The sequence below is a fragment of the Balaenoptera ricei genome, chromosome 1 (assembly GCF_028023285.1).
Source record: "Balaenoptera ricei isolate mBalRic1 chromosome 1, mBalRic1.hap2, whole genome shotgun sequence".
Classification (NCBI taxonomy): Eukaryota; Metazoa; Chordata; class Mammalia; order Artiodactyla; family Balaenopteridae; genus Balaenoptera; species Balaenoptera ricei.
The window spans coordinates 113,238,444-113,256,171 of NC_082639.1; the positions used below are offsets into that span (position 1 = coordinate 113,238,444).

The 17,728-nt window shown below is 37.8% G+C and overlaps 1 protein-coding gene across 6 annotated transcripts in view; it reads right to left on the minus strand.

Annotated features, from left to right (window-relative positions):
- ASH1L (ASH1 like histone lysine methyltransferase) overlaps positions 1–17,728 on the minus strand; it is a 210,619-nt gene that overhangs the window by 29,243 nt on the left and 163,648 nt on the right. For all 6 annotated transcript variants that reach the window (XM_059933231.1, XM_059933223.1, XM_059933240.1 and 3 more), the window contains 5 exons: positions 15,837–15,910; positions 14,273–14,318; positions 14,051–14,159; positions 7,169–7,375; positions 6,897–7,043 (listed from right to left, as the gene is read on the minus strand). In XM_059933231.1, coding sequence (XP_059789214.1) covers positions 6,897–7,043; positions 7,169–7,375; positions 14,051–14,159; positions 14,273–14,318; positions 15,837–15,910 — 583 coding nt within the window. The remainder of the gene's footprint in view (positions 1–6,896; positions 7,044–7,168; positions 7,376–14,050; positions 14,160–14,272; positions 14,319–15,836; positions 15,911–17,728) is intronic.

Here is a 17,728-nt window from a genome sequence, read left to right on the forward strand (position 1 = left end):
TGTGGTGCATGGGCTTAGCTGCTCCGTGGCATGTGGGATCTTCCCAGACCAGGGCTCGAACCTGTGTCCCCTGCATTGGCAGGTGGATTCTTAACCACTGCACCACCAGGGAAGTTCCAAGGTTTGTTGATTATGCTTATCTTTTTGAAGAACCAACTTTTGGTTTCACTGATTTTCTCTATTGTTTTTCTATTCTCTATTTCATTTATCTCTGCTCTATATTATTTCCTTCCTTTTGTTAACTTTAGGTGTAGTTTGTTCTTTTTCTAGGTCATTAAGTTGTAAAGTTAGGTTGCTGATTTGAGCTCTTTCTTGATTTTTAATGTAAGCATTTATAGCTATTAATTTCCTACTTAGCACTGCTACTGCTGCATTCCATAAGTTTTGGTATGTTGTGTTATCATTTTCATTCATATCTAAGTATTTTCTAATTTCCTTTGTGACTTCTTTTCTGACCAACTGGTTGTTTTAAAAGTGTGTGAATTTCCAGTTTCGTAAAATTTCCAGTTTCCTTTATGTTACTGATTTCCAACTTCATCCATTGTGGACAGAAAAGATACTTCCTATGATATCTGGCTTTTAAAATCTATTGAGACTTAATTTGTGCCTAACATATGGTCTACCCTGGAAAATGTCCCATGTGCACTTGAGAAGAATGTAAATGCTGTTGTTGTTGGGTGGAGTATTCTGTAATATCTTTTAGATCTAGTTGGTTTATTGTGCTAAGTCCTCTGTTCCTTACTTATCATCTTTCTGTTTGTTGTATTCATTACTGAGTGGGGTACTGAAGTCTCCAATTATTATTGCAGGTTTATTTCTCCCTTCAATTCTGTCAGTTTTTGCTACATATATTTTGAGGTTCTGTCATTATGTGTGTAAATGCTTACGGTTTTTGTATCTTCTTGCCGAATCTTTCTAAAAAACACATGTCCTTCTTCGTCTCTTGTAACCTTTTTGGGTTTAAAGTCTATTTTAGCCATTCCTGCTCTCTTTTGGTTACTATTTACATGGAATATCTTTTCCCATCCTTTCACTTGCAACCTGTTTGTGTCTTTGGATCTCAACTGAGTCTCTTATACACAGTATATAGTTGGATCATGTGTTTTTAATCTATTCTGCCAATCTTTTTTAAAAATTGAGGTGTAATTGACATAAAATATTATATTAGTTTCAGGTATACATAATGATTCATTATACTTATATATTGCAAAATGGTCACCACAATGAGTCTAGTTAACGTCCATTACCACACATGGTATCAAATTCTTGTGATGAGCTCTTTAAGATTCACTCTCTTGGGCTCCCCTGGTGGCGCAGTGGTTAAGAATCTGCCTGCCAATGCAGGGGACACGGGTACGAGCCCTGGTCCGGGAAGATCCCACATGCCGTGGAGCAACAAAGCCCGTGCGCCACAACTACTGAGCCTGTGCTCTAGAGCCCGTGGGCCACAACTACTGAAGCCCACATGCCTAGAGCCCGTGCTCCACAACAAGAGAAGCCACCGCAATGAGAAGCCCATGCACCGCAATGAAGAGTAGCCCCTGCTCACTGCAACCAGAGAAAAGCCTGTGCGCAGCAACGAAGACCCAACACAGCCAAAAATAAAATAAATAAAATAAAAATAAATAAAAATAAATAAATTTATATATATAAAAAAAAGATTCATTCTCTTAGCAAGTTTCAACTATACAATGTATTATTATTAACTATAGCCACCATGCTGCACATTACATCCTCATGTCTTATTTTATTTGGACCACCTTCACCCATTTTTCCAAGCCTCCAAACCCCTAACTCTGGCAACCACCAATTTGTATCTAACAGTTGCTGTTGTTTTTTTTAAGATTCTGCACATGAGTGAGGTCATGTGGTACTAGTCTTCTTGTTTATCTCATTTAGCATAATGCCCTCAAGGCCCATTCATGTTGTTGCAAATGGCAGTATTTCCTTCATTTTTATGGCTGAATAATATTCCATTGTAGATATACACATTTTCTTTATCCATTCATCCACTGATGGATACTTAGGTTGCTTCCATGTCTTAGCTACTGTAAATAATCATGCAATGAACATGGGAGTACAGATATCTTTTTGAGTTAGTGTTTTCACTTCCTTCAGATAAATACCCAGAAATGGAATTGCTGGACTGTATGGCAGTTCTATTTTTAAATTTCTGAGGAACCTCCAAACAGTTTTTGATAGTGGCTGTTACCAATTTACATTCCCACCAACAGTGCACAAGGGTTCCCTTTTTTTCACTTCCTAACACTTCCTACTTCTTGTCTGTTTGATAACAGCCATTCTAATAGGTGTGAGGTGATAGTGGTTTTGACCTGCATTTTCCTGATGATTAGTGACATTAAGCACCTTTTTATGTACCTGTTAGCCACCTGTATGTCTTCTTTAAAAAGATATATATTCAGGGACTTTCCTGATGGCCCAGTGGCTAAGACTCCGCATTCCCAATGCAGGGGCCCAGGTTCGATTCCTGGTCAGGGAGCTAGATCTCACACGCTGCAAGTGAGAGTTTGCCTGCCGCAACTAAAGATCCCACCTACTGCAACTAAGACCTGGCGTAGCCAAATAAATAAATAAATATTGAATAAAAAAAGATGTATATTCAGATTCTCTGCCTATATTTTATTGGATTTTGTTTTGCGACTGACTTGTATGATTTCCTTATATACTTTGAAGATTAACCCCTTATCAGATCTGCAAATATTTTCTCCCATTCTGTAGGTTGTCTTTTCATTTTGTTTATGGTTTTCACTGCTGTATAGGAACATTTTAGTTTGACTAGTCTCACTTGTTCATTTCTGCTTTTAGTGCCTTCCTCCTGGTGTTAAAACCAAAAAAATATCATTGCCAAGACTGACGTCAAGGAGCTTACCCTCTGTTTTCTTTTAGGAGTTTTATGGTTTTAGGTCTTACGTTCAAGTCTTTAAAAGTTGATTTCCGTGTATGTTGAAAGATAGTGGTCCAGTTTCATTCTTTTGCATGTGGCTATCCAGTTTACCCACATCCTTTATTGAAGAGACTGCCCTTTCCCCATTGTATATTCTTGGCTCCTCTATAATAAATTGGTCATACATGCATGGGTTTATTTCTGTGCTCTCTATTCTGTTCCATTCATCTATGAATCTGTTTTTCTGCCAATATCATACTGTTTAGATTACTACTACAGCTTTGTAATATAGTTTGAAATCAGGAAGTGTGATGTCTTCAACTTTGTTCTTCTTTCTCAAGACTGCTTTGACTATTTGAGGTCTTTTGTGGTTCCACAAAAATTTTAGGATTATTTGTTCTATTTCTGTGAAAAATGCCATTGGAATTTAATTTTTATTGCACTGAATTTGTAGGATGCTTTGGGTAGTATGGACATTTAAACAATATTAACTCTTCAAATCCATGAACACAGAATATCTTTTCATTTATTTGTGACTTCTGTAAGCTCTCTCATCAGTATCTTACAGTTGTCAGTGTACAGGTCTTTCACCTCCTTGGTTAAATTTATTCCTAGGTATTTTATTCTTTTTGATGCTATTGCATCCAGGCTTTAAAAAAAGTTTTTGATAGTTCTTAGCGTATGGAAATGCAACTGATTTTTAAAAAAATATGCATTTTATTAACTATTTATTTATATATTTATTTATTTAATTTGGCTGTGCTGGGTCTTAGTTGCGGCATGCGGGATCTTTAGTTGTGGCATGTGGGATCTTTAGTCAGCAGCATACGGGGTCTTTAGTTGCAGCATGTAAACTCAGTTGCGGCATGTGGGATCTAGCTCCCCGACCAGGGACTGAACCCGGGCCCCCTGCATTGGGAACATGGAGTCTTAGCCACTGGACCACCAGGGGAGTCCCCGCAACTAATTTTTATATTTGATTTTGTCTCCTGCAACTTTACTGAATTCATTTATCAGTTTTAAAAGTTTTTTGGAGGAGTCTTTAGAGTTTTCTATATATAATATTATGTCATCTGCAAATAGAGACAGTTTTACTTCTTCTTTTTCAACTGGATGCCTTTTATTTATTTTTTCTTGCCTAACTGCTCTGGGTAGGACTTGCAGTTATTATGTTGAATAGAGGTGGTAGTAGTGGGCATCGTTGTTTACTTCTTGATCTTAAAGGAAAAGCTTTCAAACTTCCACCTGTTGGCTTGTCACATATGGCCTTGATTATGCTGAGGTACATTCCTTTACCCACTTTGCTGAGAGTTTTTATTATAAATGATGTTGAATCCCATTCTCTTTTGGAGAGTTTAATCTATTTGCCTTTAAATTAATTATTGATAAGGAGAGAGTTACCTCTGTCATTGTGCAATTTGTTTTCAGTATGCCCTATAGCTTTTTGTCCCTCATTGTCTGAATTCCTGTTTTCTATAGTATTTAATCTTTTGGAGTGAAATGTTTAAATTCCTTCTTAATTTCCTTTTGTACATGTCTGTAGCTATTGCATTTGTGGTTATCATGAGGATACACTGAACATCCTGAAGTTATAACACTATAATTTTATTTATAGCAGCTTAACTTCAATTAACATATAAAAACTCTGCTCCTTTACAGCTCTCTTTCTACTCCTTTCAGTATCACAAAATTACATCTTTATAACTGTATGCACAAAAAAATAAACTCATAATTCCTTTAAATGCATTAGTCTCCTAAATTATGTAGAAAACAAAAAGTACAGTTACAAACCACTGTAACAATTCTAGCTTTTATAATTGCCCATGTATTTACCTTTATTAAGATTTTTTATTTATCCATATGGCATGGAAGTACTGTCTAGTGTCCTTTCATTTCAACTTGCAGGAGACCCTTGAGCATTTTTGCAGGGTAGGTCTAGTACTCAAGAATTCCCTCATCTTTTGTTTATTTGGGAACGTTTTGATTTCTTCCTCACTTTTGAAGGACAGTTTTGCCACATACAGGAATCCTTTTAGCACGTTGCATATACTGGCCCACTGTCTTCTGGCCTCCAAAATTTCTGATAAGGAATCTGCAAACTTTCTTATTGAGGATCTACTGTATGTGATGATTTGCTTGTCTTGTGCTGCTTCCAAGATTTGCTCTTTGTCTTTTGAAAGTCTGATTATAACGTGTCTTGGTATGTGTCTCTTTGAGTTCATCTTACTTGGAGTTTGGGAAGCTTCCTGGATATTTATATTCACATCTTTCATGAAATTTGGGAAATTTTCAACCATTATTTCTTTAAATATTCTCTCTGCCTCTTTGTATCTGTCTTCTCCGTCTTGAACATCCACAATGCATATGGTTGTTCTGCTTGATGGTGTCCCACGGGTCACTTAGGGCTCTCTTTTCTTCAATCTTTTTCTTATTCTTCAGGCTTGATAATTTACATTGTCCTCATCTTCAAGTTCACTGTTTCTTTCTTCTGCCTGCTCAAACCTGCCTTTGAATCCATCTAGTGAGTTTTTCATTTCAATTACTGTACTTTTCAGCTCCAGAATTCCTTTTTGGTTTCTTTTTAGGCTTTCTATCTCTTTACTGATATTTCCATTGTGTTCCAACATCATTTTCATGACTTTCTCATCAAAGAAAGTTTTTTTCATGACAATTTCCTTTAGTTCTTTGAGCATGATTAGGGCAGCTGTTTAAAAGTCTTTGTCTAATGTATCTGCCATTAAGTCCGTTTTAGGTTCAGATTCTACTGAATTATTTTTTTGCTTTGAATGGACAATACTTTCTTGTGTCTTTGAATTCCTTGTGATTTTTTTGTTGAACACTGGACATTTGAGTCGAATAATGTGGTAACTCTGGAAATTAAAGACTCTCCGTCCAGTTTGCTGTTTTTATTTTTGCTTTTTTGATTGCTGTAGGCTGTCTCTGTGCCAAGGATCAGCCTCAGGTGTAAACTTAGTGTCTTGTGTCTTTTCCAATCCTTTCGTTGGATATGGGCAGTCACTGTCTATTTCCCCTCATATATGCAGTTGTTTTTGAACGTCTTAGACTTTAATTTCTATCCCAAAAGGGGAAAAGCAAAAAATGAAGGTGGCGAAAAGAGGGCACCCTTAAAATCTCCTGGGAGTCACTTTAGCTGGAGGGAGAGGGACTTGCAACAATGGTGGAGGTACACAGTGGCTGCCTGCTTCTTTGCACCTCTGTGATCAGAAGAAGCAATCAGAGCATAGGTACCTAATATTTGGAGAACAGGGTCCTTTTTATCCACCCTAGCATCTGCAAGCTGTATGCAAGATATTTCAGGAACACTTGCACAGCTGCCTGCCATGTGGCTGTGGGTAGGGATGAGTAGCTGCTACTGTGCTAACACCTCAAATTGACTGAAATGATCCACAACTGACCATCTAAAACTTCCCCTGGACATTACAAGCCTTCAACAGACCCCAGAGTTCCAAAAGAGTTTTATCAAACAGATTCTGCTAGTGCAATTGTCTAAAGGGAGATAGATTCCTTGTGCTTCCTACTCTATCATCTTCTCAGAATCCTCTCCTACCATGTTATCTTTTCTGAACTATTTTTTAGATGCAATTTTTCATTCTCAATTAGATTCTAATCTATTACTTTTATTTTTATTTCTCATTGTGACAAATCCAGTAAGGATGTGATAAATATGCTAAATGCATGGATGTGAGAAGAACCACGTAACACAGTGCTTGGCGCACAGTAAGCAGTCAATAAATATTAGGAATTATCACACACACACACAAATAAATATTACATTCTTCTGGGAGTAGTTACGATGAAGTGTGAAGAAATAGTACGAGCTTACTCTCTACCTGGAGGATCTGGTATAATAAGGAACTGCCTGAGCTGCTTTGTGTAAGCTGACTAAAATTGTGGAAAGATCAATCTCTGGATGTCCTCAAAGCTTTCTGCTCTGTTGGAGTCTTGTCTTCACCTTCCCCTGCTTTCTTACCATTTCTGCATTTCACAATTTGGGTCACAGCTGTGGTTGATGAATCGGGCCTCATTTCCCATGCGGTAACTGTCAATCACCATCCCACTATCCAGGTTCAGACAATAGTGGTCACTGTGATTATGATACTGCTCAATCATCCTATTCCTAAAGAGGAGAGAAATGATTGAAAGCCAATTAATGATTAAGTTGAAAGTAAATTTCAAATATTTCATTTTCCATACTAATCTGGTAACTTTGCCATTTTACTGGAGTATCATTTACCACTGTACCTGAACTCCTGTTCGCTGACAACCTCCCCTAGGTATTCAATGATGAACTGCCCAGCTTTTAGGGGTTCTTTGGTTCTGATTCCCCAACCTTTTTCCTCAGCTCGAAATCGTTCTAGACATTGCACCCACTCATGCCTCTGTATCCTCTGGTTACAGCACTGCTCACCACAGGGGCAAGTGTTGGGGGAACACTCAGCAAAGATCATTCTAGAAAGAAAAGGAATAACTGTATGTCAATTAACACTATATATAACCTTCATGAACCCATTTTTTAAATAGGAATTTAAAAAATGAATGCATAAAATTAATTTTTATTTTAATAAGGTTAGATTGGCTAACAAAGTTAACAAGGTAATAATGTCTAAGTTCAAAAATAATACTGAAAATTTCCAAGTCAAGTTGCAAACACTGATGCTTCTTATAAATTAATGAGTTAATTGTCCACTCAGCATCCTGGGTAAACACTATCATATTTAGTTCTGGGCTAAGAATACATGAACTGTAACCCACAGAGGAATTAATAATTTGATGATTACACTGCACTATTGTTTTGAAGTAGCTCATAGCCATTTACAGATTTTTTAAAAAATTGTGGTAAAATACACAAAAAATTTACTATAACATTTATCATCATAACCATTTTATTTTTTAATAAATTTATTTATTTATTTTTGGTTGCGTTGGGTCTTTGCTGCTGCGTGCGGGCTTTCTCTAGTTGTGGCGAGTGGGGGCTACTTTCATTGCGGTGCGCAGGCTTCTCATTGCATTGGCTTCTCTTTGTTGCGGAGCATGGGCTCTAGGCACGCGGGCTTCAGCAGTTGTAGCACGCGGGTTCAGTATTTGTGGCTCACGGGCTCTAGAGCATAGGGTCAGTAGTTGTGGTGCATGTGGGATCTTCCTGGACCAGGGCTTGAACCCATGTCCACTGCATTGGTAGGCGGATTTTTTTTTCTAATTTAAAAAAAATTATTTATTTATTTATTTATTTATTTATTTATTTATTTATCTTTGGCTGCATTGGGTCTTCGGTGCTGTGAGTGGGTTTTCTCTAGTTGCAGCGAGCAGGGGCTACTCTTTGTTGAGGTGCGTGGGCTTCTCTTGTTGCGGAGCATGGGCTCTAGGTGCGTGGGCTTCAGTAGTTGTGGCACAAGGGCTCAGTAGTTGTGGCTCGTGGGCTTAGTTGTTCCGTGGCATGTGGGATCTTCCCAGACCAGGGCTTGAACCCGTGTAACCTGCATTGGCAGGCGGATTCTTTTTTTTTTGGCAGGCGGATTCTTAATCGTTGCGCCACCAGGGAAGCCCACAGTTTACAATTTAAAGTACTTTCAGAGTTGTTTGATTTCTTCTTCAAAAAGATATTATCTTGGGCTTCCCTGGTGGCGCAGTGGTTAAGAATCCACCTGCCAATGCAGGGGACACAGGTTCGAGCCCTGGTCCGGGGAGATCCCACATGCTGCGGAGCAACTAAGCCCGTGTGCCACAACTACTGAGCCTGCACTCTAGAGCCTGTGAGCCACAACTACTGAAGCCCGCGCACCTAGAGCCCAGGCTCCACAACAAGAGAAGCCACTGCAATGAAGAGCCCACGCACCGCAACGAAGAACAGCCCCTGCTTACCTCAACTAGAGAAAGCCCGCGTGCAGCAACAAAGACCCAACGCAGCCAAAATAAATAAAAATAAAACAAATAAATTTATTTAAAAAAATATTATCTTTATCTAAAGGGCAAACAGCCCACAGTTCAAATCACATAAATGAGCAGTAAGCAGAGAAAGTATCCACTGGACTATTCTTCAATTTAAGACAATCAGGGAGTTCCCTACTGGTGCAGTGGTTAAGAATCCGCCTGCCAATGCAGGGGACACGGGTTCAAGCCCTGGTCCGGGAAGATCCCACATGCTGCAGAGCAGCTAAGCCCGTGTGCCACAACTACTGAGCCTGTGCTCTAGAGCCTGCAAGCCACAACGACTGAGCCGGCATGCCACAACTACTGAAGCCCGTGCGCTTACAGCCCGTGCTCCACAAGAGAAGCCACCGCAATGAGAAGCCCGTGCACAGCAACGAAGAGTAGCCCCACCCCCGTCACAACTAGAGAAAGCCCGCGCACGGCAATGAGGACCCAACACAGCCATAAATAAATAAACAAATAAATAAAAGAATAATAAAAATATATTAAAAAAAATTTAAGACAATCAGCTTAACTTGTAAAGACACCGCCTTACTGTCAAATTCACCACAGTTATTCTTTGTTTTGCTGATTTCTTTGCTGCATGGATATTGACGAACACCCCTCCTAGAACTGTCCTCCTATTTTGGGCTTTGTTGATCTTTTATGATAATGGACTTCCCACCTTTACAATAACAATTCCTGTCTTTTTTTTTTTTTTTTTTTTTAAACAGGAACCCTTTTCTCCTCTCTACTTTCCATGGCATATTCATTGCTCCTCTTTTCTTCAGAAGGCTTATTCATTTTCATGGCTTTTAAAAATAATTAATTCAGTTTTTGCTGCGTTGGGTCTTTGCTGCTGCTCTTCGTTGCGGTGCTCGGGCTTCTCATTGCAGTGGCTTCTCTTGTGGAGCATGGGCTCTAGGTGCGCGAGCTTCAGTAATTGTGGCACATGGGCTCAGTATTGTGGCGCACGGGCTTGGTTGCTCCGGGCTCTAGAGCGTAGGCTCAGTAGTTGTGGTGCACGGGCCTAGTTGCTCCACAGCATGTGGGTTCTTCCTGGACCATGGCTTGAACCCGTGTCCCCTGCACTGGCAGGCGATTCTTAACCGCTGCACCACCAGGGAAGTCCTATTCTGTTTGTTTTGATAAATGACCAAGATAAGCCCTTTAACTGTATAAAAAGTAAAACATGTTTCTATTCATTGTCTGGAAAACAAAACTATAAAGTTACCCAAATCTGAAAGTAGATGCTGCAAACTAAGATGGGAAGATTTTGATTTAGCAATGTAAATTGCCATTACCTATAGTCATAATGCCCTTGAAAAATTAGGCAATTTCTCCCCCCTCTAAATATAGATCATCTGATTGCTCTTTCTCTCACCTGGTAAGATTTAAGGTTAAACAATCATTGAGAAAGGTACTAATGTGATTGACTTCACTAGCTATGGAGGTCAGACCATTCCTGTAAATGGAAATGTGTTTTCACTTAAATGAAATGAATATTCCTGCTATGAATCATGCTAGGTCAGGAAGGAGTAAGTCTTGGAGGCAGGGGAGAGAATCATTCCATCCCGACTTTTTAGGACCAAGAATTTGAGGAACCAGGGTTCTTCTAGAGCAAAAGGTGAAGGCTCCTAGAGATTCTCATTGGTGGGCAAGTGGAAGTGAACTGCTCTCAACAAAGTAGCATAGATAGACTCTAATAGGGAGTTAGACAGGGGCCCTGATGTTTAGTTTAGGGCCTGTGAACTCCGAAAGTAATCACCACTGGTGGCATAAGTCTCACCAGGTAATATACATTTATCTTCCCTTAAGTATTCAGTTTTGTTACACACCATGTCTGTCCTTTTGGAGAGCTGAGGGAGTGGGCTCTGTATGTGCTATGAGCAAATGGGTACAGCATTTAAAAATAGCTTGAAATGAATGACAAGACTTTGTTCCAGGGAAAGAGGAATGTTCTGGAGCAGCAATGGGTTTGATATGGATGGTGTACAGAAACAAATATCCACCAAGGAAGACCTGTAGTGTTTATAAACAATGTTGGTGATTCCTAGAAATTGTTTGGAAGAAAGGAGAACAAATGTTTAAAGTCTTTATTTGAAGTAATCGTAAAACCCCATTATTTGTTTTAAAAATTGTCCTGGGACTTCCCTGGTGGTGCAGTGGTTAAGAATCTGCCTGCCAATGCAGGGGACATGGGTTTGATTCCCTGGTCCGGGAAGATCCCACATGTCGCGGAGCAACTATGCCCGTGCGCCACAATTACTGAGCCTGCACTCTAGAGCCCTCGAGCCGCAACTACTGAGACCACGTGCCACAACTACTGAAGCCTGCATGCCTAGAGCCTGTGCTTCACAACAAGAGAAGCCACCGCAGTGAGAAGAACATGCACCGCAATGAAGAGTAGTCCCGGCTCGATGCAACTAGAGAAAATCTGTGCTCAGCAACAAAGACCCAATGCAACCAAAAATAAATAAATAAATAAATAAATATTAAAAAAATATAGTCCGGAATCACGTGTTCCCTGGGCTACTTACAAGTTAAGTACAATTCTACATATGAGTCTTGCATGGATGCGAAAGTGGATCCTGCCGATCCTTTAACTCTCCCACCCCCTTAAATATTTACAGAACTCTGAATACAAAGACAGGTGAGACAAAGCCACCCTACATTTTAGATAGCTCCATTTAACTGAATCTCTATGAGGGTTACTTTTAAATATATAAGGAAGCACCCACCAAATAACATATTTTAATTTTTCTTAGTTATTTATACATTTATCACATTCATTAGATGCATGATGATGTAGTGCTCATATTCTCATGACACAAAGTTGGCAGTACTGTGTCTGAGTGTTTGTTTATTTCTTATTTAGGGGTAAGTTTTGGGTTTTTTTGGAACAAAGACAACATAATGGGAAGGATAAATGTGACACCCATACTAAATGATATAAGACAACCAATGTTATTATGTAAAGGTAAATGTTCAAATTTCAATTTTTCAGAGATTAAAAGACTATCAATACGTATACAATAAGCAGTGTGGTACAGTGGAAAGAACATGACTTTTGAATCAAACACATGTGGGTTCAAATTCTGTCTCTGTCACTTGTCTTATGTAATGTGGAGCAATTTACCATCCAAAATCTAGGTTCCTTCATCTGTACAATGTAAAACTATCACCTACCTCCTTGGACTATTGTGAGAAAGAGAGAAAATAAGCAATGAGGCAGCTATATTATAGTAATTTCATAGACAATAAAATATCATACAAACAAGCACAGAAATGTTAGCATCTAAAGAGATGCACATTTAAACAACTTTAAGGACATACGATACTCTAAAATGTTAAACAATCAAAATACTAAAGCACTAGAAATAAAGTTAGATGTTAATAACTAAAGGAGGTGGAACTATGGGGAAATAAATATATTTATATATAGGTGGTGATACCAAAAATTAACTCAATATTTCATGACAGCTACTGGATAGTATACAGTAAGAATTATATATATGTCCTTATAGTTTGTACAGGTATTTCTTCTTTTGAGAATACACTCTAAGAGTTAAAACAGAAAGGAATCTATACAAAGAGTTTCATAGTAGTGCCATTTTTAATAGCAAAACATTAAAAATAACTTGAATAACGAACAACAGAAGAAGGGCAAACCGTGACATACTAACCTAAAAAGGATGAGCTTGTGGACCACAATGATACATAAAAGTGCATATATAAAGTATTTGTGAGTGAAAAAAATCAGCTATCTATAACACCAAGTTATTACTACTATGTACAACTGTATGTATGTACAATGACAAGATGTGAATTTACAGTGATATTCGTAAGGGAGAATTCCCCAACTGGCATGCTAAAGCAGAAACGCTGATTCCCTCAGCCCGCAGGACAGTTGACTAGAGATGGAGACTGGGAAAGCAGTTGTCTTTTTCTACGAAAGCTATCTAGAACAAGGAGCATTGATGGGAAGTTCATTAACTCTTTTTTTGCTATAAATATGCTTATGTTACCAAAACCAACAAATTCTATCTCTACTCCTTTGTCTCAATTAGACATTTCCATTTTGAAATCTCAACGTCATTTAAAAACTCAGTGGTCCCAAATCAAAATCATAATTTTTATCTCCAAACCAGTTAGATTCCACACTTTCTATCTCTGACAATAGCATAACCACCTCTCATTAGCATCACTGACTCAATCATCATGCGTATATCTGCTATATGCTAATGGTTTATCAACCTAGTTTCCCCCCCGCCCAAATATATCATGGCCTCTTTCTTCTCTTTCACTGCCATCATCCTACTTTTACTCCCTCATTATGGCTACCATATACTGAGATCTAGGAAGGTTTCTAGAACTGTGCTTAATGAATTAAAAACATTGTTTCATATAATCCTCATAAACCCCTCCATAAAGATGGTATTATTTTTATTAGAGGGGTTAAAGAACTTTCCTCAGGTCTCTTAAGTAAGTAAGAGGATTTAAACCTGAGGACATAAGACTCTAGATCACATTGTTTTCTGTTACTCTATTTAGCCCATGTTATGGGCTGAATGTGTCCCCTCAAAATTCATAGTTGAAGCCCTAGCCTCCAGGGCGACAGTATTTGGAAGTAGGGTCTTTGGGAGTTAAATAGGTTTATATTAGGTCAGAAGGGTGAGAACCTCCTAATGGGATTGGTGCCCTTCTAAGAAGAAGAAATCTCTCTCTCTCTCTCTCTCTCTCTCTCCCATGAGCATGCACTGAGGAAAGGCCATGTGAGCACACAGGGAGAAGGCAGCTGTCTATAAGCTAGAAAGTGGGTCCTCATCAGACACTGAATCTGCTGGCAATTTGCCCTTGGACTTTGCAGCTTCCAGAACTGTGAGAAATAAATTTCTGTTGTTTAAGTCTATGATATTTTGTTATAGAAGCCCAAGCAGACTGAGACAGCCCATCAACTAGGTTTTATATACTATCTTTGTGCAACTTCTTGAGGGGAAATCAAAGAGCCTATTTAACCTTTTCCTCTAAATGAAGTGACTTTTTTGGCCACGCCACGTGGCTTGTGGGATCTTAGTCCCCCAACCAGGGATTGAACCTGGGCCCTTGGCAGTGAAAGCACAGAGTCCTAACCACTGGACCACCAGGGAATTCCCCTAAATGAAGTATCTTACAGATCTTAAAGCCTGTGCTTACAGAATCAGTTTAGTACAGTACCTATTGAGGCAGTCATCCACACAGCCCTTTTTGGTGTCACCATCCGGTTTCTTACAGTTACAAGTGGTAGCCTCATAACCAGAAAGGGGTTTGACATCAACGTAGACATCTTGAGAGAAGACAGCAAAGAACAGTTTGTGAATATATAGGATAATTTTCTAAGTGCCAGGCTAAGAACACTGATTGTATGGAGGCAGAAAAAACAGCTCCCATGTTACTCACTTGAACGGATTTTTTTATATAGTGGGACATCTGGTTTCTTGTATAGCTAGAAGAAAAAACAGAAAAATCTTGATATAGCATTCAACTTCAAATGCCAGAAAACAGTATCAATCACTAAAAATAGAGGAAATTATCCACGTACTCTGCTCACATGGAAACGTTTACAAGACTTTCTGGGTTGGATAATTTGAGGGAAACCTGGTGTGATCACTTTTTTATCCTGAAATAAAAGGTGACTTACTAGATCAGGGTTTAAGAGAGAACTAGATTCAACAGAAGCAATACTAAGTAGTTTAAAGAAAATGCATTTTTTGTTAGATGTTTCTTCAGCAAGTTATTAGATAGACTTAAATGAAAGTCACACTGCAGATCAAAGCTTTTCATTTGGATAAATTAAGACTGTATTTGCCGCTATGAAAAGAATGGAAAACTTGCACAGGGTTTGTTTAGATGGCCTGCGTAGGTGTATGAAATGAAAAAGATGACAACCTTGGCTTTTTCAGGGTGAGTGTTGTAGGGAAACACATTTCACAATTTAATTAAGTCAATTAATTTAATGAACAAAGGGGAGATGGCAGGCAGGATAATGGCGCTCTCATACTGCAATAAAGAATGCATTAGGAAGAAAATGTATTAGGTCAGTCGGTCAGTGTTTTACCATAGAAGACAGTACCCAAAAAAAAAAAAAAGGCAACTTGGTTTAAGCTAGAGTGTACTAATCTATAAGAATAATCCCACCATCATTTTTCAGTTGGTATAGATTCAAAACACTATCTCCTTCATTGCTATGAACTCTCTGAGACAAATAAATATCTAACATACTGATCCTCTTAGAATTCAAGAGAGGCCACCAGAGAAGAGAATGTAGATGGGAATGTTCACTGCTTTTGGCTTTCCAAAGTCAAACTTTGGTGGAATTCTGGCAAAACTCAGGAGCCTATTTACCTCATTTGCATGACTATTTCCCAATGGTTGTTCTCAATATGGATTCTGGGGGCTTTAGCTTAATATAAAAATAACTGGGGGAAACTTTTCAATTAGGTAAGCAAGAGAGAAAAAAAACAGCACTTTCCCATTTTTAGTTCCCAATATATTTAAATATCTTTTAAAAGTACAAGAGTGTTAAATATTTTCCCTGTTTCCTTTGGTAGAAGACTCTCTTTTATATGTGAAAAATAAATTCCAAACTGATGGGAAGGAGCCAACAAAAATAAAGCCTGAAATTTCTTAGCGCTGCTGGCAGTACATCTAAATTCCCTTGAGACCTGCATCAAACAGGATTCTTACAGAACAGAATCTTTGCCACCAAAATAAAAGTCCAGAATAATAACAGAACGTTTCCTAAGGAAGCAGGAACTTAATGCTATTTTGAAGTATGAGTGAAGGCAAAGAGGTCACATTAAATATGGATGCAAATTCATTTCTCTTAGTCTCTAACCTTCACAGGGACACTTCTCTATACTTCCTAAGATGAGAGCATAACAAGGAGGCAGAGAAAAAGACTTGCACACTCCTTTCCCCCGTTTACCACTTATGAATGAAGCATGGTAAGATATGCTCATACCTGATTATGTTTCCACTGCCAAAGGATGTCATAGGGAAGCTGAAAATCAATTCTCTTTTGCCTTAGATATTTTCCTGAAACAAAAAAATACTATCAATTTCAATATCTAATTTATACAATGGGTCAAACAGCCACAAGATTTAATATGCACTGAATAAAAAAATATTTAATTTTTAATTTTATGAATTTTCCATCACTAATTTTTAATTTTAGCTACTCTTTTCCACTGTGCACCATGTGGTATAAGCTAAAGATATATTTTAATAGTAGCTTATATAAAACAACTAGCATAGCAAATTTACTACCAAAAATAGGTCATTATGAAGCAAACTAAATACTAAGAATTGTTCAATCATTAAAATTATTAACCAGAGCATCTGTCATCTATTCTCCTTCATTATGTACATAATCTAAGGTTGACTATAAAAAGAAGTATAAGAGTTTTCTAAAATCGGTAACCCTGAATTTAAATAACTCGAGTATTTACATGCAAATTTATGATCTGTTAACATTTTTTCCTACCTATTGAAATACTACTACTTTTTAAAGCCAATTTTAGAGCCCTTTTCTACCTTAAAGAGGTCCTTTCAATTTGTTTACTCTGTATCTTTCTGTTCGTGAAGGACTATAATGCTCAACTCACTTCTTGCAGGACTTAGACTTTTCCTTGTTATCTGGATTTTTGCCCTATCATGGTCTCCAGACCAGCAGTTCTCAAAGTGTGCTCTGCTTACCCCAAGGGATCTGAGAGGTCAAAACTATTTTAATAACACTCTAAGATATTATATGCATTTTTGTTATGCTGACATTTGTACTAATGGAGTAAAAGAATGGTGGGTAAAACTGCAGTTTTAGTATGAATCAAGGCAAGTGGCACAAAACTGTACTAGAATGAAACTAGTAGAAATGAACTATGCCAGCACCATCTAAGAATGCTCTTGATAAAGTAGTAAAAATATTAAATCTTGACCCACAAACCAAAATCTTTATTCTGCATGACACAATGGAAGTATGCATAAAGCACTTCTGCTGCACACTGAGGTATCTTAAGGCAATGCACTTGTGCAAATATTTGAATGGTGAGCTGAACTAGTTGCTTTTCTCACTCATGGAACACCATTTTTACTTAAAGGAACTGACAGACAATGGTTACTCTAACCTAGGAACTGAAAGTAAGTCAAGTGAACTTGTTACTTCAAGAAACCCAATTGAAAATATGTTTCCAATGACAAAATTTAAGTTTGAGTGAACACTGGAATTTTGGAAAACTTGTGTCTATTAACCACCATGAGATTCTCAGTTTTTTAATACTTAAGTTTTTCTCATGAAATAAGTGGCAATTAACAAATGAGAATTGTTTTGGATACATATAGGAAATGGAAGAGCAATATAATACAGTGAATTAATATTTTTCAATGACCAATGCAGGAAGTGATAAAATCATACATGGGTAAAAAATCCATTTAAATTGCAAGAGAGACCAGTGGATTTTAATACTCCATTGATTTCATACTCCAACACTGCAGTGTTAAGGAACTATTACATTTATTAATTTATTTTGCTGCAGTATCAAAGAATATCTACAATTATCAAAATCTTCCTCTCTTTTACAACTTTTTACCTATGTGAGGTCAGATTTCTTCATGTATTTAAACCAGAATAACATCACAACAGATAGAAGGCAAAAACAGATGCAGCTGTCCTATATTTAAGCCAGACATTAAGGAGATTCACAAAAATGTAAAATAAAGTCACATTTCTCATTAAAAAAATTTGGGGGGAAAGTTATTACCACATCCAGACTAAAATGAAAGCATAATAAACTTGCCCTCAATAAAAAAAGGGGGGAGGGTGTTATTTTTCATAAAAATGTGATTTGTTACATGCAATGA